The sequence below is a fragment of the Notothenia rossii genome (assembly GCF_949606895.1).
Source record: "Notothenia rossii genome assembly, chromosome: 4".
In the NCBI taxonomy this organism is placed as follows: Eukaryota; Metazoa; Chordata; class Actinopteri; order Perciformes; family Nototheniidae; genus Notothenia; species Notothenia rossii.
This window is the reverse complement of record NC_136902.1, coordinates 37,959,431-37,983,416: the sequence shown is the minus strand read 5'-3', so window position 1 is coordinate 37,983,416 and position 23,986 is coordinate 37,959,431. Positions and strand designations below refer to the sequence as shown.

The following is a 23,986-nucleotide window of genomic DNA, read 5'->3' as shown; positions in this document are numbered from 1 at the left end:
ACAGTTGCCTACACTCTTTTCGGGTTTGCTAACAGTAGCTACTTTAGCTTGTTAGCTAGCCATGGCTCTTTCCCCACCCTCGAGTGCTATTTCCTGCTCTAACTGTCTCATGTTTGGTTACTTCCCTACCTCCTTTACTGGTACCGATACATGTGTTAAATGTAGTATAGTGATTAGGTTGGAGGCGGGAATCATAGCCATAGAAGCCAATTGCTCCGCATCTTAGAAAATAACTCAGCTACAGTAAAGCCCATGTTAGCCGGTGCGGACCGGCAAAAGGTAGCTCCTCTTAGCCGTCCCCCGGCAACTCCCGAGCAGCAGGGAGATTGGGTGACTGTTCAGAAGGGGCATAACACGAAACCCGCAGGTCCCCACCAACCCGTTCACGTATCTAACAGATATTCCCCACTCAGCGAGACACCCGCTGAGAAGCCAACTCTGGTTATTGGTAGCTCTATTATGAGACACGTGAATTTAGAGACCGAAGCCTCCACAGTCACATGCATTCCGGGGGCCAGAGCGGGCGACGTTGAGGCGCATCTTAGACTGCTGGCTAAAAATAAACGTAAATACAGTAGGATTGTTATTCACGTCGGTGGTAATGATGTTCGTTTACGCCAATCAGAATGCACCAAACTTAATGTGGCGTCGGTGTGTAGTTATGCTAAAACAATGTCGAACACCGTAATCTTCTCTGGTCCCCTCCCCAATCTGATCAATGATGACATGTATAGCCGCATGTCATAATTTCAGCGCTGGTTGTCTTGGTGGTGCCAAGCAAACAATGTGGGCTTCGTAAATAATTGGACAGCCTTCTGGGGAAAACCTGGTCTGATTAAGAGGGACGGCACGCTTCTTTGCGCTCTCTCCTAGGCAGTCATCCATAGGAATCCCGAACCCAATAAAATACCCAATATTAACGGTGTGTGTGTCTGCCCAAGGACAATTTAAGGTAAAACCTAATAGAGGTGTCATACATAATAACCTAATAAAAGTAAATGTAACAACTACTACAGTGCAACAAAACAGGAAGATTACATGTGGTCTCTTAAACATAAGATCTCTAGCATCTAAAGCAATATTGGTAAATGATTTAATATCAGATTATAATATTGATATATGCTGTCTCACTGGAACTTGGTTGAGACATGAAGAATATGTCAGCATAAATGAGGCCACTCCACCCAGCCATATCAATACTCATATTGCCCGAGGCACGGGCCGAGGAGGTGGAGTTGCAGCAATCTTTGACTCAAGTTTACTTATCAATACTAAACAAAAATTAAATTATACCTCCTTTGAAAGCCTCGTTTTTAGTCTTACACATCCGACCTGGAAAACTTTGCAGCCAATCTTATTTGTTACAGTGTACCATGCACCAGGTCCTTATTCAGAATTCGTATCAGAATTCTCTGAGTTTTTATCAACTTTGGTACTTAAAACAGATAAAGTAATTATCGTAGGTGACTTTAATATTCATGTTGACGATGATAAAAATAGCCTTACTGTTGCATTTAACTCTATATTAGATTCTGTTGGTTTCTGTCAGAGTGTAAATAAACCAACCCACTGCTATTATCACACTCTCAACCTTGTTCTGACTTATGGTATTGAAATTGAGCAACTATTAGTCGAACCGCATAATCCTGCTTTATCCGACCATTTCTTAGTAACTTTTGAAGTACTGTTACTAGACTACAAAGCATTAGCCAAAAGCTCCTGCAGCAGAAACCTATGTGTTAGTGCTATAGCCAAATTTAAGGAAGAGATTCCACCAATACTTAACTCGATAGCATGTCTGAATGTAAGGGAGGAAACTTATAAAAAATGTACACCACCCCAAATTGATCATGTTGTTGATAGTGCTACAGATGCGCTGCGAATAAAATTAGACTCTGTTGCTCCTTTGAAAAAGAAGAAAATAAAACAACATAGATTAGCTCCATGGCATAATGCCGAAACCCGCAAAATAAAGCAAAAGTCGAGACAACTTGAAAGGATATGGCGTTCCACTAAACTTGAAGAATCTCGTTTAATTTGGCATATTACTCTCAATGAATATAAGAAAGCACTGCGTAAAGCGAGAGCAGCCTACTACTCTTCATTAATAAATGAGAATAAGAATAATGCAAGATTTCTTTTCAGCACTGTAGCCAGGGTGACAGAGAGCCACAGCTCGACTGAGCCTTCTATTCCCATAGCACTCAGTAATAATGATTTTATGTGCTTTTTTAACGATAAAATTGTTACTCTTAGAAACAAAATCAATGACCTCTTGCCTTTGACCAGTATAGTATTATCAACAGCTCCCGGAAACGTAAGTTCTAATATTACACTAGATAGTAAACTAGAATGCTTTTCAGCCATAAACCTTGAACAATTAAATTCAATGATTCTCTCTTCTAAACCATCAACGTGTATCTTAGACCCGATTCCAACTAAGCTGTTAAAATAAGTTTTTTCATTAATTAGCACTTCTTTATTAAATATTATGAATATGTCTTTATTATCAGGCTATGTTCCACAATCATTAAAAGTAGCAGTGATAAAACCGCTTCTTAAAAAGCACAACCTCGATCTAGAGGATTTAGCCAATTATAGACCTATTTCTAATCTTCCGTTCCTCTCAAAAATTCTTGCGAAAGCAGTCGCAAAACAGCTGTGTGATTACTTAAAAAACTATGATTTATTTGAAGATTTTCAGTCTGGCTTTAGAACACAACATAGCACAGAGACAGCTCTGGTTAAAGTCACAAATGACATTCTAATAGCCTCAGACAAGGGACTTGTCTCTATTCTTGTCTTGCTCGATATTAGTGCTGCATTTGATACTATCGACCATGATATCCTATTGCAAAGACTAGAGCACTTAGTTGGCATACAGGGAACTGCTTTAGGCTGGTTTAGGTCCTATCTATCTGAACGCTCTCAGTTTGTACGTGTCAACGATGAATCTTCCATGCAAACCAAAGTTAGCCATGAAGTGCCACAGGGCTCAGTGCTTGGACATATTTTGTTCACACTATATATGCTTCCGTTAGGCAATATTATAAGGAATCATTCTGTAAACTTTCATTGTTATGCGGATGATACTCAACTATATTTATCAATCAAGCCTGATGAAATTAATAATCTAAATAAAATTCAAGAGTGCCTCAAGGACTTAAAAACGTGGATGACCTTACATTTTTTGATGTTAAACACGACCAAAACTGAAGTTATTGTACTTGGCCCGAAGAATCTACGAAACAAATTATCTAAAGATATACTAACTATGGATGGCATTAATTTGGCCTCCAGTGAGACTGTAAGGAATCTTGGTGTTATATTTGATCAGGATTTATCCTTTAACACCCACATAAAATCAATTTCAAGGACTGCCTACTTCCATCTACGTAACATTGCAAAAATCAGGCATATCTTGCCTCAAAACGATGCAGAGAAACTAGTCCATGCATTTGTTACTTCAAGGCTGGATTATTGTAACTCCTTATTATCAGGGTGTACAAAGAAGTCAGTCAAGTCGCTTCAGTTGATTCAAAATGCTGCAGCTCGTGTACTAACCAGAGTTAGGAAAAGGGACCACATTACTCCTGTTCTGGCTGCCTTACACTGGCTCCCTATAGAACACAGGATAGAATTTAAAATTCTTCTTCTCGCCTACAAAGCCCTTAATGGGCAGGCGCCATCTTACCTTAAAGAACTCATTATACCCTACTGTCCTACTAGGGCATTGCGTTCCAATAATGCAGGGTGGTTGGTTGTTCCTAGAGTCTCTAAAAGTACAATGGGAGCCAGAGTCTTTTCTTATCAAGCTCCACTTTTGTGGAATCAGCTTCCAGTTTGTGTTCGGGCGGCAGACACCCTATCCGTTTTTAAGAGTGCGCTTAAGACCTTCCTTTTTGATAAAGCTTATAGTTAGGGCTGATTAGATTCAGCCCCTAGTTTTGCTGATATAGGCTTAGTTTGTCGGGGTACATCTTACTTCTTCCTTCTCTCTTTCTATACCTGTGTACTCTCATGTTCCGATTAACCCAGCTTCCCCAAATTTCTTTCTTTTTGGTGTCTATATACGCCGGGATCCGGAGTCATGGATGATCCTGCAGTCCTGTGTCATGGATCGCGAGTCCTGGATCTTGAGTCATGGCTGAGGTCCTGGATCATAAGTTCTGGATGGATATCCTTGTGGATTCATCTTCCTATTATACACACATGCATTTCCAAACATTTGGACTACCTATGTTGCAAATGTATTATCTTTTCAATTTACACACGGCATCTATTGCACGTCTGTCCGTCCTGGGAGAGGGATCCCTCCTCTGTTGCTCTCCCTGAGGTTTCTCCCATTTTCCCCTTTAAACTATGGGTTTTTCTCTGGAAGTTTTTCCTTGTACGATGTGAGGGTCTAAGGACAGAGGGTGTCGTATTGTCATACTGATATTCTGTACAAACTGTGAAGTCCACTGAGACAAATGTAACATTTGTGATAATGGGGTTATATAAATAAACATTGATTGATCTAGTGATATCCAAGCAACAGAGCTTCATTTAGCATGAAAGAATGATTGCAATGTATATATATATATATATATATATATATATATATATATATATATATATATATATAGTGCAATAAGCTTTTTATTGCAATAAGAAGCTACAGGGACGTTAATCTAACGTTTATTTAATCATACAGCCCATGTAGTATGATAATGAATTACAGCAAACATGTGCAATATATCCATTATTGTAGCTCCGTGGGATGGCAGTAAGACGATATGGGTCCGTTCTTATTGTAACTGTATTTTCAGTTTTGGCAACCAAAAGCTGATGCCTGGTTGCCGGCTTGGCAACCACTTTTAAAAGTTAGCGTTGAGCCCTGAGCAGTGTTTTTCATCTCAGCAAATTAAATGAAGAGGGGTATACAAAATACAAACAACCTTAACATGAGATACACAAACAAATTCACATGGATGAGGTTGCTAGGTGACGTGATTAAGTTTAATCAGGGAAGACGTCATTGGATACTAGCAATGTTAGAACGAATGCTGAATGAAAATGTAGCTGCTTTATTGACAGTCCTTTTCAGTTTTTGTACAGTCTTGTGCTCTCTAAAGTAGATTGGTAAAAGATCCACAGGAACCTGATTCCCATACCATAACTCTTGAGGCGCCTCAGGAAGTAAAACCCTGCTCTGTCCCGATGAGGATGCCCTGGTGTTGAGGGACCATGGGAGTGAGTCTTTGAGTGTGCCAACGACCTCAGCAAATCCAGAAGTTTTTATGTTTAGGGCATATTAATGTTGCCTGGGAAGGGTTAGGGTTAGGGTTAATAGCTTTTTAATGAACTAATTTACAGTTGTTTTTTTTTAGCATACAGCCTATCAGGTCCACGTCTTTGGTTCAGAATGACATAATTCAAAGTACTCGTTGGAGTGCCATCAATCAGGAGAGACGGTTTTGATGTAAGAGTACATATTTATTGCCAGGAATACACAAATTAATGTAATGGAGTTTTGGCGATTAGGCCCCTTTGTGCGGGAGTATCATTCGGGAGGGGAGAACTGATCCGATGAAATCCCCCGGGGTCTAGACATTGGTGGTGGTGAACGGATAGTTGGGGTCGGTCTGAAGAGGAGTGGCTTAGCTTGACTCTGGATTCAGAGGGACAGGAGGTGAAAAGGGGTGGGGGAGGGTTGCGTTGAGTCACCTGAAATGACAGCTGTCGGAGGGGGAGAGAGCAGATTTAAAAGGTTTAGCAGAGCGCTATGATAGGCTTGTGAGAATAGAGCAAAGTGATTGGTTAAGCTGGGGAGTGACGCGGTCACTTATTGAGTGGAGAGAGAGTAGTAACATAGAAATAGTAATAATAATAATTAATTAGCAAAGACTAATTATTTTTCTCTCTGTCTCTAATGTAAAGACGGTTTTCCTGGTTGAACTTGCGCTGAGCTTCATTAATAATCATAATTCCGATTTTTATAGGGCCTTTCAAGAAACCCAAGGACGCTTTACAATTGGAGATAAAATAACTAAACTAAACTAAACAAATAATCACACAGACACACAGGTTGAAAGACAGGTTGCTGGGTGCTGCATTTTAGCTGTGGCCGAAGGCCTGAGTGAACAGATGGTGTTTGAGTTTTTGTTTGAAAGTGTCCAGAGAGTCGGCATCACTATGTAACACTCACACTTATATTGCTAGTGCTCCAACACATTGTATGTGCTAAGGGGTGGGAAATCTTTAAGTGCTTGACCAATCAAAACAGAGCCAGCCAGCTAACCAATTAGAGCAGACTGGGCTCTGGTTTCAGACAGAGTGTGAAAAGAGGTGCTGCAGCACAGGCAGTATGAGAAAAATAAAGAGCTTTTGAACATTAAAGCAAGGAGACATGTCAGTCATACTTGTCAACCCTCCCGATTTCATAGCCCTCTCCCGGTTTCCTCCTCCTGTTGATTAAGGATTTTTTGACACATTTTTCAGCGTTTTTGGCCTGGTTTGTGCCTTTCCTCTAGAACTAAATTCAGTCTACTTTATGTTATATCCCTGCAAAAGATGAATACATATATACATTTTTGACACACTTTTAACTCCACAAACATTGCTCCCAGCGTGCAATGCTCGGCTCCTACAAATCTTCAAACATAGCTGGTCGGGTTTCTGTTTACCTTTTTTAAAAGTCAAGCTGCGAAAGAGAAAAACAAAATGTCCTTAATTTAAAATATCTTGGATTTCTTATCAGGTCGGGGAGCTGCCAGCTACTTTCAATCACATGCCAAAAAAGAAACAAGTGATGCAACAGTTAGTCGTAAATCTCTAGTGACAAGGAGGGGATTTAGACAAATTGGTTCTCAGCAGACGATAAGAGTTATATATCAGTTGACATTAAAGTCTCGATTTAGAACTGGAACATTCTTTATAACATTTCTCCTTATTTTTCTTCTGTATGCATGAAAATGTCAACACTTTAAACCCTATCAAAGTAAAAAAATGTCGTTTTACAACTCTCACCTCAAATCAATCTTGTCTCGCTTTCCTCGTCTTCAGTCCCAATTATCGACTTAAGCTTTGGCAGTTCTTTTGGAAGATTATCTTACTTTTCTTTCCACAAACACAGAGGTTATGTCTCACTGTGGAGCCTTGCTGCTTTTCTCCTGCTCTCCCTTTCTTCTTAAATCAGTGAACAATGTGGAGGAGGCAGGGGGCTGTCAGAAGTCAGCCAGCCTGTTCATTAAAGCCATTAACATTTTTCATTCTGATTATCCCTTGTAAAAACAACAGTACTGGATCTCTGTGTGTGTATGTGAGTAGAAAATGGAGAGGGAAAACTGTTGGGAAGAACCAAGAAAAAATATGTATGTTACATTAATTGAGCAAGTATCTATACAAATTAAGATCTCACACATCCATTAATGTCTTCTCTCTTAAAGGGACCCTATTAACCTGATTTTAAGGTTCATATTTGTATTCAGTGCCTCTACTGTGACATGTTTCCATGCTTTAATGTTCAAAAAGATCTTTATTTTTCTCATACTGCCTGTGCTGCAGCACCTATTTTCACCCTCTGTCTGAAACCAGAGCCCAGTCTGCTCTGATTGGTTAGCTGGCCGGCTCTGTTGTGTAAGGTGTTATCACACCGGACGCAAACCGAAAGTTCACCTCACGTACTCGCGCTGACTGTGGCATCATTTGTGCTTACTAGCGTCACTGAAACTAGAAGTGCCAGCGAGGAGGTGGGCTCTTCTCCATGTAGATACCAACAACATTATTTATCGCTAAAGATGAAAAAATGTAGCTCTCGCAAATGAAGTGTGGCCGCGTCATTGCATTGACTTTACATGAAATTGCGCACAGAAAACTGTGTAGGAGCGAACAATCCCTCTGGAGGGAACACAGGGATTTTAGAAAAAATCCCCCAAAAGCAGAATAGAACCTCTCATAGTGACTCCACACAGTGACAAAGTTGCTCTGGAGCCAGCAGTCATTACAGATTTCTCATATCTCAAAAATTTCCACTGCTCACTTCAATCTCCCTTCTTTGTTTTCTAAAAGAACATTTGGATCAATTTTGGATTAGGTTGGCACTGCGACTTCATTGAGTGTTTTTGAGTGGAGTTTTCAAAAATGATCAAAGGAGAGCTGCATTAGAGTGGTTGAAAAGCAAAAAAGTGGTCAAGATTTTCTGTTTGTCAGTGATTCATGATGCTGTCACACACTTCACCTGTTCAGCCCTCTCTGTCTGCTCAACTGGGTCTAATGGATTCTCCAGGATTTGCTTTCAAGAAAGAATTTGCAATATTTTGTTTTGATATGACAATTTTCATTCCAACTAACTTCATTAACTGACAAAAGACTGACTTTTGATGTAGAATCAAACTAAATGAAGAATACAGTTGCAAGAAAAAGTATGTGAACCCTTTGGAATTACCTGGATTTCTGCATAAGTTGGTCATAAAATGGAGGAAGCCACTGCTGTCCAGAAAAAAACATTGCTGCACATTTGAAGTTTGCAAAAGAGCACCTGGATGTTCCACAGCACTACTGGCAAAATATTCTGTGGACAGATGAAACCAAAGTTGAGTTGTTTGGAAGGAACACAAAACGCTATGTGTGGAGAAAAAAAGGCACAGCACACCAACATCAACACCTCATCCCAACTGTGAAGTATGGTGGAGGGAGCATCATGGTTTGGGGCTGCTTTGCTGCCTCAGGGCCTGGACAGATTGCCATCATCGACAGAAAAATGAATTCTCAAGTTTATCAAGACATTTTGCTGGAGAACTTAAGGCCATCTGTCCACCAATTGAAGCTCAACAGAAGATGGGTGATGCAACAGGACAACGACCCAAAGCACAGAAGTAAATCAACAACAGAATGGCTTCAACAGAAGAAAATACGCCTTCTGGCGTGGCCCAGTCAGAGTCCTGACCTCAACCCAATTGAGATGCTGTGGCATGACCTCAAGAGAGCGATTCACACCAGACATCCCAAGAATATTGCTGAACTTAAACAGTTTTGTAAAGAGGAATGGTCCAAAATTCCTCCTGACCGTTGTGATATGCAACTATAGGAAACGTTTGGTTGAGGTTATTGCTGCCAAAGGAGGGTCAACCTGTTATTAAATCCAAGGGTTCACATACTTTTTCCACCCTGCACTGTGAATGTTTACATGGTGTGTTCAATAAAAACATAAAAACATATAATTGTTTGTGTGGTTTTAGCTTAAGCAGACTGTGTTTGTCTATTGTTGTGACTTAGATGAAGATCAGAACACATTTTATGACCAATTTATGAAGAAATCCAGGTATTTCCAAAGGGTTCACATACTTTTTCTTGCAACTTTACATGAATGGAACATACACTCATATTACAAATTATTGGGCATTATTAAATGTACATTAAACTGGGTGAAAGATATGGAAGATGCTTAGTATATGGAGAAAAGGTTTATTCTTTCTCCCTCTTTTCTCTCATTTAACTCTTAAGTCTTATTTTTCTTTTATCACCTACTACAATTGTATTTGTGCTTCTACATATTTTTCATATCTTACCAAATTACTTGTGATTCAGAAGAGTATCACTGTCCATTGATAAGGTACACATTTTTATGTTCAAATACATAATTCAGGCAATATCTCAAGTGCGCATTTCACGATTTCTTAGATTTTACCCATATAAAACAATGCTAAAAAATTCATTGACCTCAGTTTTTTGGGTTATTTCAAAAATGTTAAGGTCCACAATTATCTATTTCTCTGATTATGCCACATAAATACTCCTGCCAGCTTTTGGACCCAAATATTATTTTACCTTCTTGGTTGTAAATTAATTCTAGCTTTTTTCTTCTTCTTGCTTTCTTTTATTTTGTTTTGATCTTGCCTATGTTTGCTTTTGTGTTTTGTGTGTATTGAAATGTGTTGTTTTGTGTGTAATAATAATTGTTCTGTATTTGTTCAAATAAGGGGTACTCTCAATAAGCCTTTAAGACTTCATTTCTCTCTTGCACAGAATTTCAGTATTCCCTATTAGTGCTTTGTATCCTAATAATGCAACAAACAAACCAACTAAACTAAACTAAACAATATTGCTAAATGACTAACTTGGACCAAATCATTGTGATGGGCCAACCCACCATGTTGGGAACAACTGACACACGAGCCTATGTGTTTACCTGACCTTCACAAGTGTTCTGCCCCTCCTCCCAACAGGTCAACGCGTTCCTGTCTTTTGTGATCCCCATGGTGGTTATATCTACGCTGAACGGGGTCATCGCCAATCAGCTGCTTCGAATGTTCCGGGAGGCGGAGCAAGAAAACCGAGTCTGCATCGTTGGAGGAAATCCCACCATGCTGAACGTCACTGTGGAGCCCAACCGCGCTCAGTCACTCCGCCATGGGGTTCTCGTTCTCCGTAAGTGGACACACGCACGCACGCACGGGAAGGTATTTTGAGTGGGGGTGCTGAGGTGCTGGACTCCAGTGAACCCTATTACGGGCACTATAGAGCACGCACAAAAAAACTCCCCACACGCAAACACACAGTAAACCCGCGACTGTTACAATGAAGGCTCGATAATCAGCTCACGGCATATAGGCAGGGGTAAAGTGCTATTTTTTTACGAGTGGGGAGTGGACCGCACCTCCTCTAGAGGGGTCCGGGGGGATGCTCCCCCGGAAAGATTTTTTTTAAATATTGAAGTTAAAAGCATCAATCTGGTGCACTTTGAGAGCAACATTAAGAGATCTATGGATACATCTCTCAACACCAGATGAAACACAACTGTAAGCAGATGTTCTTTTTCTTTATGGATATTTTACAAATCACTCCCCTTTCAAACTGTATTCTTGTTTTACTGCCATATAGTATTTCATAATTGTTTTTCCTTTATTATCTTATTTTTTTTATAACTATAATGATCATATGAAGGTGTGCCGCGGAAATAATCTTTTGAATCATTTTTGACCAAACCGTTTGAGACCCACTGAGATAACTTAGACTAAAGTTAACTATCTAAACACTCAGAGAGTCCTTTAGCTCACCTGAGCCTCTCAGTCTGAGAGGAGAGCTCTCCTCCAGCTTGTTGTGGAACAAACAGCTCCGTATGTCCGTTAGTGCAGCTAGCTAACCAGATGCTAACAACACGGTCCCTGCTGCTGGCACCGGTCCCTCTCTCTCTCTCCCCCTCTCTCACACACACTAAATGCGCTATTTCCGCACACACACAGAGCCGCGAGTTTGAATGACACAAGCACACTTTTATTTCCATCCAACTCTCTGATTGGTCTGGTGTCTTGCCTCTGTTGCATTCACTGAACACGGGAAATTACAGTCCTGCCGTCCTTTCTAGTGTCTTGATGAGGTTCACGTAAAGCACGGTTAATGTATTATATTATTGAGGTAGAATTGTCCGGGGCTACAGAAAAAACATTCGGGGCAGGCCAAAATATCATTTTACCAACAATGTGGAATTTATTGGCTACATATTACACAGATTATGCACAGCGGGAGCAGCAATAACCGTTAAATAATAATTCAGACAGGGGAGCTCCGCACCCCCTGCCTGCCACTAGGGGGTGCTGCAGCGCCCTCAGCACCCCCCTTCCCGCGCCCATGCACGCACACACGCACACACACACACACACACACACACACACACACACACACACACACACACACACACACTATAGAAATGTCGGCCATCTTTGAAGCTACAACTGTAGACATACCATTACGGGGAGGCTAGGGAGCATTGACCCTTTACTTAATTTTTTTAAAAACATTGTTGTTAAGCACAGCTAATCCCAGCACTTTTTTTTTTAAAACATTGTTGTTAAGCACAGCTAATCCCAGCACTAACGAACAAAACTGTTTTCCGTTTCATTTGTTTCCAACGTGGAAATGTACGAGGGAGACAGAGCTTGATTGATTGATTGAAAAGTTTATTAACAGCTTGTATATTGGGTACAGTACAGCTCAAAACATACAATTGTTAAGGGGATGCAGACCAGAGAAAGACTTTCGTCTTGTTTACATCAGGGTCCCCCATTTCCAATTCATCATATCATTTAAGACATACAAGACATATTTGACATACAGATGGCTTATTTACAATTTACATACAGGTGTTTTTTTACATACAGATGGCTTACTTACAAATTTCATTTTAGATTTCGTTCTAATACATTCTAACCGGACATTTAAGACATACCAAGTCTACGGATATACAGTTAGTAACAGAGTCTAAAATGCGAGTATATACATAGATGGGGGGGGAAGCTGTCCATTGTAATACAGGTTGAGATTTGTACCATTACCGGAGCCAGTTTTGCAATGCTCTCCCCCGAAGGTGCTCTTTAAGAGAGGTTTTGAAGGTAAGTATAGTTTTACTTTCCTTTACAGTAGTGGGAAGAGCGTTCCACCTTGATGTGGCATAATTGCGAAACGTGTATTCCCCTTTTTTTGTGCCAAATCTGGGTTTTACATGATTTGTGGAGCTCCCTCTGGTGTTATGATCATGATATTCCTTGACCTTTGGGAAGAATTTTGACATGTACATGGGTACCATAGAGGTGTATTGGATCTTGTAGACCAGGCCCATTGCAAGTAGCTGTACTCTGTCGTCTACTCTAAGCCATCCTAGGTTGTCAAAGTGGGCAGAGGTGAGGTGGGTTCTAGATGAAAGGTCAAGCAGTAGTCTGACCAGTTTATTTTGTGATGTTTGAAGTTTTATTTTTAGCGCCTTGGAGGTGCTATGGTACCATGACGTGCAAGCATATTCATAGTACCCTTGAATGAGTGCTCCTGCCAGAGTTTTCAGGGTGTTTTTGTTTACCAGAGAGGAGATCCGGTATAGGAATCTAGTTCTTTGATTGACTTTTTTTATTACATTGGATGCCATTTTGTCACAGGAGAGGTTTGCCTCAAGAATAGATCCTAGGTATGTAATTTCCTTCTTACTTGTGACAATAATGTCACCCACTGCAACTGAGAAGTCGTCGGATTTGCTGAGATTATGTTTCGAACCGAAGAGAATGGACTCTGTTTTACCCAGGTGTAATGATAATTTATTATCGGCGAGCCAGGTGCAGATTCTGCCGAGCTCGGAGCTGAGGGTTTTTTCAACCTGCAATCTGCTCCTGTCAGAGACCAGCAGGGCTGAGTCGTCCGCGAACAGGAACAAGTTGCAGTCACATGCTGATGACATGTCATTTGCATAAATTAGGAACAGTAACGGACCTAATATGCTTCCTTGTGGAACACCACAGCTCACTGGGAGGGGGGGGGACAGAGTACCGTTTACCTCCACCATCTGTTCTCTCCCCTCCAGGTAGGATTGCATCCAGCTCACCGATAATTTATCAAAACCAATTGCTTTTAGCTTGTCAATCAGAATGGGGTGATTGACAGTGTCGAAAGCCTTTTGCAGGTCCAGCAGCACCATGCCGCAGTATTTGCCCTCGTCCACCTCTTGTTTGATGTGGTCGTTTAAATAAAGAAGGCATGTGTCAGTGGAGTGGGATGTTCTAAAGCCAGATTGAAATTCATAGATTAGTTTCTTGTCCGCGAGGTACTTTTCGACCTGTTCATATACTATTTTTTCCATGACTTTCGAGATGGAGGTAAGTATAGAAACAGGGCGGTAGTTGCCTGGGTCCAATTTGCTGCCCTTTTTGTGCAGGGGGGTTACTCTTGCAATTTTGAAGTCTTTGGGTACTTTTCCCTGTTTTATGGAGAGGTTAATTATGTGAGCTATGACTGGTGAGATGGCGGTTGCTGTGTCTCTGAGGAATTTGGAGGGGATATTGTCGTGGCCAGTGGCTTTGTTAGGTTGGAGGGCGCTCAGTTTAATGAGTACCTCTGCTGATGTTACCCTTGCTAGACTGAAATCATCTTTGCGTACCTCTAGGTTTTTGTAGTAGGTCATGATGTGATCTACTCCAAAAAGCCCTGAGTGGGAGGGTAATTTATTTACAAGAGTTGTGGCTATGTTTGTGAAAAAAATGTTCAAGTACTTGGCCACGTCCAGTTTGTCTGTGATGAGCCTGTTATCTGTCTTTATGTTTAAGTTCGAAAATCTCGTTTTTAGTTTTTTACTGCAGCCAAGCTGGTTATTGAGTAATTTCCAAAGTTCACGGGGTTTATTTTTGTTTTCCTCAGTTTTGACATTGATGAAATTCTTTTTCGCAGTTTTGATCATGGAGCTTACGTCATTTCTTAGTCTGTTTCTTTAAATTTTTAGTTCAGTCACGTGGGCCAGGAGTTCACTGCTCGTGCTTTTGGAAATCATTGACTGACTTTTATGAAACTCAGAGCATTTTTTGTCTCTGGTTTTCATGGCGTTTAGTATGCCGGAGTGCATCCACGGCTCTGCGCGATTTTTTACCCTGGTTGTTCTTAGGGGGGCCAAATCATTGAGTATTGCAGAGAATTTATTTTTGAAACCAAGCCATGTTTCTTCAACTTGCGTACCACCGAGCTCATCTGACCAGTCCAGGCTCTCCAGTTCTAGGTTAAAGGCCTCGCTAGAGTAGTTTTTGAGGTCTCTAGATATGACTGTTTTGTGACAGCCGGCCTTTTGTTTTAGCCTTTTGCGGGTACAGAATATCATATAATGATCACTTAAACCACATGCTATAACCCCTTTACTGGAGATCTTGGACTTGTCAGAGGTCAGAATGAGATCAATGGTAGTCTGTGTTGTTTCACATACCCGGGTGGGTTGGGTGATTAGCTGGCTGAAGCCGTGCATATCACAAATCCTACTGAAGGACTTGAAGACGGACGTGTCTTTACGTTGCATATCCGTGTTCCAGTCTCCAATCAGCTATCATCAGCAAAAGACCCTGAATGATTTGGGTGGCAGCCATCTGCTGACTTTTTAATGTCAAAATAATTGCTGAACAGTAACACAAACCACTAAGAGGGAAAGAGACTTTATTCAATTCTGATGCAAAACAGCTGACAGACGATGGGTGAAAGTGAAAAGATATTTGCCACCTCTGCCGTTGCTACAGTCACCCTATACATAAGGAAAGGAGGTTATTATTATGTATTAGTGTCACGGATAGCTCTTCATGTCATTTGTAATAGTGCATTTTAGTATTTTAAATTGATGAATTACTTCAATCCATTAAAATGGTCAGTTACGCATTATGCACAGATTTACATTAACATATTTCAGGTGTTCGCGCACAACCACAATATATGGAAGTAGGAATGCAAAATAAATTCTAATTTGAGAAAAATGTATGATATTTCAAATAGTCAATATTACTTTCTCTGAGTCATATGTTATGCTTAAAGGTTGATAAGAGTACATGTGTATGTTTGAGCATTTACTGACAGGCTTATTTTGATCAGTAAAAAATCTTTGCTTGGATGCAGTCTCACGTCTCCTTTACCTAACCTTAGTTTACACACACTTTTGTTCTGTTTGGGACTGTTTTCAATTAGTGTGGACAAAAAGACACACAATGGTTAGATTTATGCGTGATCAGAATTGTTTTCAGGTGGATTCTCTGCCTATTTCATAGTCATGACCTTGTTTGGTCGCAGCTGTCTGGAGAAAACCAGATGGAACAGTAGAACATCTGCGGAAATATATATATACAGTGGGGGAAAAAAAAAATGTAGTCAGCCACCAATTGTGCAAGTTCTCCCACTTAAAAAGATGAGAGAGGCCTGTAATTTTCATCCTAGGTATACCTCAACTATGAGAGACAAAATGAGAAAAAAAAATCCAGAAAATCACTGTCTGATGTTTAAAGAATTTATTTGCAAATTATGGTGGAAAATAAGTATTTGGTCAATAACAAAAGTTCATCTCAATATTTTGTTAAAGACCCTTTGTTGGCAATGACAGAGGTCAAACGTTTTCTGTAAGTCTTCACAAGGTTTTCACACACTGTTGCTGGTATTTTGGCCCATTCCTCCATGCGGATCTCCTCTAGATCAGTGATGTTTTGGGGCTGTCGCTGGGCAACACAGAATTTCAACTCCCTCCAAAGATTTTCTATGGGGTTGAGATCTGGAGACTGGCTAGGCCACTCCAGGACCTTGAAATGCTTCTTACGAAGCCACTCCTTCGTTGCCCGGGCGGTGTGTTTGGGATCATTGTCATGCTGAAAGACCCAGCCACGTTTCATCTTCAATGCCCTTGCTGATGGAAGGCGGTTGTCACTCAAAATCTCACGATACATGGCCCCATTCATTCTTTCCTTTACACGGATCAGTCGTCCTGGACCCTTTGCAGAAAAACAGCCCCAAAGCATGATGTTTCCACCCCCATGTTTCACAGTAGGTATGGTGTTCTTTGGATGCAACTCAGCATTCTTTCTCCTCCAAACACGTCTAGTAGAGTCTATTTTGGTTTCATCTGACCATATGACATTCTCCCAATCCTCTTCTGGATCATCTAAATGCTCTCTAGCAAACTTCAGACGGGCCTGGACATGTACTGGCTTAAGCAGGGGGACACGTCTGACACTGCAGGATTTGAGTCCCTGGCGGCGTATGTGTTACTGATGGTAGACTTTGTTACTTTGGTCTCAGCTCTCTGCAGGTCATTGACTAGGTCCCCCCGTGTGGTTCTGGGATTTTTGCTCACCGTTCTTGTGATCATTTTGACCCCACGGGGTGAGATCTTGCGTGGCCCTCGTGCCCTCCCACTTTGGCCTTGTGCCCTTAAAAATGATATCTGCCATAAGGCCACAGTGGCCTTGATGCCCTCTCTGACTAAGTTTTGTGGTTTAGCAGTCTGCCTCTTTTCTGACACGGCTTCAACACCAGCATATTTTGAAGGAGGAAAAAAAAATCAGCGGTGCACTTGATTTGAGCCTGGAATGCACCGCTCGGACGGTCTATGACAGGGGTGGGGAACCTCCGGCCTCCGGGCCGTATACGGCCCTCGAGACCATTTGGTACGGCCCTCGAGGTAATTTATAAACACACGCAAAAAAGGAAAAGATTCAAGAAATCTAGACCGCAAAATAATTAAACAAGCTTGTTTTTCCTGGCCAAGGTCAGGGTCCTTGAACACAACCCGAGCCTAACGTGTCATCACGTGGTATATGAGGAGCTGTACACATGCAGCAGTTTTTGCGTGGCTGTGTCTTTAGTTGAAAGCCCAGTGGCGATCTGTTCATCTGTCATACTGATCATACAGTCAATAACTTTGTTGTTATTAGCATCTGGTTAGCTAGCTATGCTAACGAATATAAGAAGCTTTTTCTCCAACCAGTGAGGTAAAGGCACATCTTTATATGATCATTATAGTTATAGAAAAATAAGAGAATAAAGTAAACAGGTATACAATACTAATATGACAGTAAAAAAAATTGTTATTAATAAACAAGAATACAGTTTAAAAGGGAAGTGATTTGTAAAATATCCATAAAGAAAAAGATCTGCTTACTGTTCTGTTTCATATGGGTGTTGAGAGATGTATCCATAGATCTCTTCATGTTGCTCTCAAAGTGCACCAGATGTGGTTAGATCCCCCCCCCCCCCCACACACACACACTTAAATCATGTCCACATGGATATGAAACTAAATACATTTGCACACATCTTGTATCCATATCTTTCTGTTTTGGTGGTCATGCCACGGTGCATGAATGCGCGGGTCATGGTCAAATATCTGGATTAAGAGGTTGCTTTTTCTTTGCACAGCATGAAAGAAACGCGAAATGAATGGGCTGTGATTTGAGTTTTTTAAGCAGACGTTGAGTTCAATAATTTGTACGGCCCTCGAAGGATGTTGTAAAAATTGAAATGGCCCTTGAGAGAAAAAAGGTTCCCCACCCCTGGTCTATGATGACAGTTGACATCAGTCTAGGACCTATTTCCGCCCACCCCCTCACGCGTCCGTAGGACGGTCTAGGACCTAGCTAGCTTATTCTCCGCTCAAGAAAAGGCTGAGGTGAGGTAAGGTTTTGTGATGATCCTGTTTGCCGTTAAGTTTTTCATTTGTCCAGCTTTAAGTGTAATTTTATGGATAACATTACTATTTCTTGCTCGTATGGTAATGCATAATTATAATATTTTGAAGTGTTTTTGTTACTACTTGGATAAGTTATGTTGCAGTTGTGTTCTTTTTTTATTATTATCTAGTGCTAGGCAGTTAGCGCTGTGTTGTTAGCTGTCAAAGATAAGATGATGCTTAATAAATATATATAAAAGTATTGTAAATGTATATACAATCGTAGTCACTTCATATCGTATGTTAAATCATTGTTTTAATTTATGGCCTTGGTGCCCTGGCTTTTGGCCTTTGTGCCCTTAAAAAATTGACAACTCAAAAGGCCAAGTGGCCTTGCCCCTAAAATGACGAAATTCCAGGCCTGGTGGAGCCCCAGATCGAGGGAGATTATCAGTGGTCTTGTATGTCTTCCATTTTCTAATAATTGCTCCCACAGTTGATTTCTTCACACCAAGCTGCTTACCTATTGCAGATTCAGTCTTCCCGGCCTGGTGCAGGTCTACAATTTTGTTTCTGGTGTCCTTTGACAGCTCTTTGGTCTTGGCCATAGTGGAGTTTGGAGTGTGACTGTTTGAGGTTGTGGACAGGTGTCTTTTATACTGATAACGAGTTCAAACTGGTGTCTCTCATAGTTGAGGTATACCTAGGATGAAAATTACAGGTCTCTCTCATCTTTTTAAGTGGGAGAACTTCCACAATTGGTGGCTGACTAAATACTTTTTTGCCTCACTGTATATATCAGGGTTTTCGCAAGGATTTTTTCTTGCCGGTCAAATATCCGGATGGTATTTATTTTACCGGACAAATTTGAAACTTACCGGTCATGTTTCAATAATAATAATATAAATTGTGTAGCAGAGTTACAATTAGCAGGTAATTACCGGACTATGACCGGATATGCTGATGTTTAAAACTTAATTAATGGGGCTAATTTTTATATTGCTTCAGTTTATAATCGTAACAGATCAAAAAGTTCAGATTCATTTTTCAATAAATGATTCCACAAACAACAAACAACATAATTATTACATTCAAACAAACTACTTGTAAATGAAGTACATTATTCAAAAGTTTACATTAACTTTGAATAATAACACGGGAGAAACGGATCCTCTCTTTTCCCCTCTCTCTCCCTCTCTCTCCTGACAGCCCGTCAGTTTCTCATGCAGCTTGCTAAACAGTGGGCGGAGCTTCAGGTGATCATGCAGAGCTGCGTGTCTCCGTCAGACTCCGCAGCTGATCTGATCTCTCTCTCGTGTCCTTCACTCGCGTTTATGTCCATATCGATCAGATCCAGCTCTCCTGATCGGCCTTAGAGAGCACCGATCAAACTATTAAGAGTTAATATCGGCCGGTAATGACCGGCGGCCGAGCGATCGGAGCATCCCTAATTATTACCGGACATTTTGACCGGCAGGTTTTGAATTTAACGGTTTTTAATAAATGTTACCTGCTAAAAAACGGTAATTACTGGCTAACGGAAACCCTGATATATATATATATATATACCAATGTATTTAACCCAGAGTTACGACTTTTGTCATCTGACTTTATTCTTGTTATATTACAACTTTTTAAAATAAAATCAAGACTTACCCTAAACAATGTAGATTTTCTTTCCTCATCCGCAATCACTCAGATTCGATTGAAATGAACAGCAGGAGAGACAGCACACCCACTAATGTTTCATTCACACATACACGTTCACACGCATGCACACTTCAACACTTTTAAACATCAACTTGGGTGCTCCATCAAACTGTCAGTAATCTGCACTTCACTCACCTCAGTGGAGCAAATTATACCTATTCCTTACTCTAATCTAGTCAGTGATGGAGTGCTGTATCAAACCAACATTATAAATAACATGCTGATTTTCATTCCGTAAAACATACTAATCACTTCATTAGAATTCAAACTGCACCACTACATTTGAGATATTACTTTTGATAAGAATAGCTAGATTTTCATTATTATAAAATGCTAAACCAAAATTGTGACAATTCCTTGTTAACAGTATCACTTAATTTGATTTAAAGGGGCCCTATTATGTACATTTGTGGGTTCATATTTGTATTGTGTGTCTATATTGTGAGATGCCTCCATGCTTTAATGTTAACATTTTTCAAAAAGAAACCAGAGCCCAGTCTGCTCTGATTGGTTAGCTGGCTGGCTCTGTTGTGATTAGTCAACCGCTTAGAGATGTCCCACCCTTAGCCTCAGGTACAATGTTGTACAATTTTGTGTTTGTGTCAAATATGACCGATTTACACCTTACATCAATCTTTAAATATTGTGTTTTACATTTGATTTATTCAAGGCCTTATGATATCCCCCACAGTAGACATTTGAACAAACCATTGCTGATCATCCCTATCATGAATTCTGAGTGGTTTAGTCAACTTTGTTACACCTACGGTGACCATATGGTGACTGGTTTATATGAAAAACGGCAGTGAATATACTATATATTCACTGCCGTTTTTCATGTAAACCAGTCTGACAAATTGATTACACCTTAAAGGTGGGGTAGGTAAGTTTGAGAAACCGGCTCGAGATACAGTTTTTGTTATATTCCATGGAATGCTCTAAACATCCCGATAGCAATGAATATCTGAAGTGCTTTGACAAAAAATCACGACCAATCATCTGAGCCGGCCCGGCTAAAATAACTGGATGGCCTACCTGCCTGTCAGCCTTCCATCTGTGCACAAACTTATCTCGTGCCCTCATTGGTCATGTGCGCGTTCGTGTGTGTTGGAGGAGGGGCTCTGTAAGGAAGTGGCAGATTTGTTCCGGCTGTGTATTTTCAAATTCTAGCGCACTCGAGCTGGTTTCTCCAAAATTACATACCCCACCTTTAAATAAAATGTGGTGATGATTACTGTTTTTTTGTGTGTGAATGAAAGAGCACTTAGACTGGTCAAATTTGACGGGGCACACCAAAGTAAGGGGGAAGAAATGGACACGACTGGAGGGTTAAGCTCTGTCTCTAATAGATATCTCATGACAATGCTGACATTCCATTAGGGATGTATAATTAAATGCATTGTGCATTTCTATAATGGTTCAGGTATAATGGTTCCCTGCCATTGTTCTGACCTATGTCATCATATCACAGATTAAATCAGAGCTTAAATGGGTCAAGATTAGTGTAGTAGCCAGAGAGTTGTGCCTCTAATACGCAGTTACTGCTGTTCTTTCCCTAAGCGTCAAGGGTACTGTTGCACTTTAGTGACACTCTAATTAGATTGGTATTGCCATTCAATTTTAATTACGGGAAAATGATTTCTCATACTACTTTGACTGTGATTGGCATCTTTATGACACAGATGTCCTGTAGACCCTAACTTATCCTCACTGTAATGCGCTTCACATTCTGTACTCATTAATTATGAGACTGAGACATTGACCCGATAGGGGCACAGACATATTCCCCCTCTTGACTCCCCCTTCTATCCCTTTCTCTGTCCTTCTTTAACTTAATTAGAACAGCCCTCTATCTGTGTGTGTGGATGGATTACAGCAATTATTCTAGGAACATTGAACCAGTGAACAAACAGGGGACATTTGGAGGGCCACTGATGGACATAAATATGAAAAGAAATCATAAAATAAAATAAAAAGAACCTTATAATCTTTAAAGAAAAAAAGTAAGGAGAAATTAAATAAATATGAGTAAAGTTCCAAATAAAACAGTTATTAGGTTTTAAAAGCACAAGATTTCAAGAAATTGAAGAAGTGCTATGGTGTGAATGGTGTGTGTGTGTTGATGGTGTCCCTACGTGTGAGCTGAGCAGACAGTATGCTGCACCATCCTGTCTCTGGTAAACACCTTAAATTGCTGTGTGGGCTCCCAATTTTGTTAAATGGACTCAGTGTCCTTTTGAAGCTTGATGAGTGCAAAAATAGTCCATCTAAAGAGAGAGCTCCAGAAAATGCATCCAAAAGTCTTCAGTTTAGGTTCACTTGAACCAATGCAGGAGGCAGATTTTATGTATGGGTTAGGGTTGGAAAATCTAAACAGGGTAAGGTTTAACTACACAAATTAACGAACCTTAGCTGCAATCTTTCATAAAACAATAAATATTATTAAATGTCACATCACATTATTGGCCTGTGAGATTGTATGACGTATAGTTTTTTAAACTGTGATTCTGTTAGGTGGGATTACATTAGGGCATCATTTGTGTTGGTAACAAAGCTAAATATTGTAGGAATGTCATATTTCAGTCTTCACTAGATGGTTGAGATATGTGCTTAAAGACCTGAGACAGCAGAAGGTGGATTAACAAGGTTTCATCGCTATTGTTTCTCATAAACAGCTGTATTATTTTGTGTTAGTGTGTATGATCACCTAATGACAAAAACAAATTGAGTTCTGAGAGCAGATCTGCCATGCTGGAATTATCTCTGAGCAAATGAGATCCCTGTCTGCTGCTAGTTCATTGATGGGCTGAGTCGGTGTAGCGCGAAGACGAACACACATTTCAACACTGGAAACATTCCTGGCTCTGTCCACTGGACTACGCTGCTGGAGTGTGTCTTTGTATTTATTATTTTAGTGCTTAATCATGTTCTTGTTCAAGATATATTTAAAGGACTTGTAAAATGTGCGCACACTCATACGTCCATCACGGAATAGAGCACAATCAGTGCGAAGCATTGGCGTAGTGGTGGGCTGAGAGTTTATTTTCAAGTGTCGTCTGAAGAATACTATCTGTAGAAAATCTCACCACAGAACCAAGAAAAAGAAAAAGCACATGTATGTAAGACAGTTATGTAATCTCTTCTAACAGGCATACAAGCTGGCACGCTGTCTGTTGGATCTCTGTTGTGTGGCTGGCCTATCATGCAGTGATAAGTGCCCCTTTTTAAGGTGTGATTCCTGCAATGTCGGAGATTGGACCTTAGAATAGATCGGTCAACTAAATTGATGGTTTTACAGTAATTTCTCATAATTGCCCTGTGGTGACAAGTCCAAAACCCATCTTTCTACATGTAGTTGTTGGCAGTGGGGGAGGGGATTAGCTGGAGCTCCATTGGGTTCTGTGTAGGGAGGCTTGACACAAGTGTTATGTTAAACTGCTACAATTTTGGAGAGAATAAATGAATCCAGTCAGTAGGGGCTTGGACTGGGAGCCGTAGGGTCGCCGGTTCAAGTCCCCGACCAGACCTAAATATTGAGTGTGGACTGCTACTTGGAGAGGTCCAAGTTCACCTCCTGCCTTGCCGTTGTGCCGTGGAGCAAGGCACCGGACACCCCCTTCCCCCTCACTCCCACTGCTCCTAGTACTAGTCTCCTGGTACTAGGATGGGTTAAATGCACAGAACAAATGTCACTGTGTGTGCTGTGTGCTCTGCATGTGTGACCATTAAAGAGGGTTTCATCCCTCCGATTCTATTCTATGTGAATCTTGACAGTTCATCCCAGGGATATAAATTAGTGTATGCTTTTTGGTCTTCTCTTTCCTGTGGTGTGTTCTATAGGTTTTTGTGCATGTAAATGGTCTGCAAAGGCTAAAATCCCAAAGTTCCCTCAAGAGGGAGTTTCTCTCCCACACACTCCCCCTCTGCCTGTCCTGGTGACATCACTATTTATTACATGGCTTAGTTGAATACTCGATTCTGATTGGTAAATTCAGAACACGTAACACGTTGTTAATCCAGTAATACAGACCGCTGTCAAGGATTTATTGACCGTTAAGGACGCATACATCTGCAGAAAGAAGTCCGGTCGATTTAACTGTATACAGTTTTGCCGAAAACAGTTTGCTTGTCTTTTTTCCGTTGTCTACCGTCTGAGAGCAACATGGAGGTTTTTAATATTAATTTTAAAGGTCCCATGTCATGGTCATTTCTACTGATCATAAATCCATTGTTAAGGTATACTAGAATAGATTTATATTGTGCAATTTTCCAAACTCCCATTGGTTTCTCATACTGCATCTCTGTATAGTATGTGTATTCACTCTCTGTCGGCTTGTTGGAGCTCCTGCCCCCCAC

General features: G+C 40.6%; 1 protein-coding gene across 1 annotated transcript in view; it reads left to right on the top strand.

Annotated features, from left to right (window-relative positions):
• ntsr1 (neurotensin receptor 1 (high affinity)) overlaps positions 1-23,986 on the top strand; it is a 106,299-nt gene that overhangs the window by 35,548 nt on the left and 46,765 nt on the right. The window contains exon 2 of the mRNA XM_079676978.1: positions 10,209-10,410. Within this exon, the coding sequence (XP_079533104.1) occupies positions 10,209-10,410 (202 nt within the window). The remainder of the gene's footprint in view (positions 1-10,208; positions 10,411-23,986) is intronic.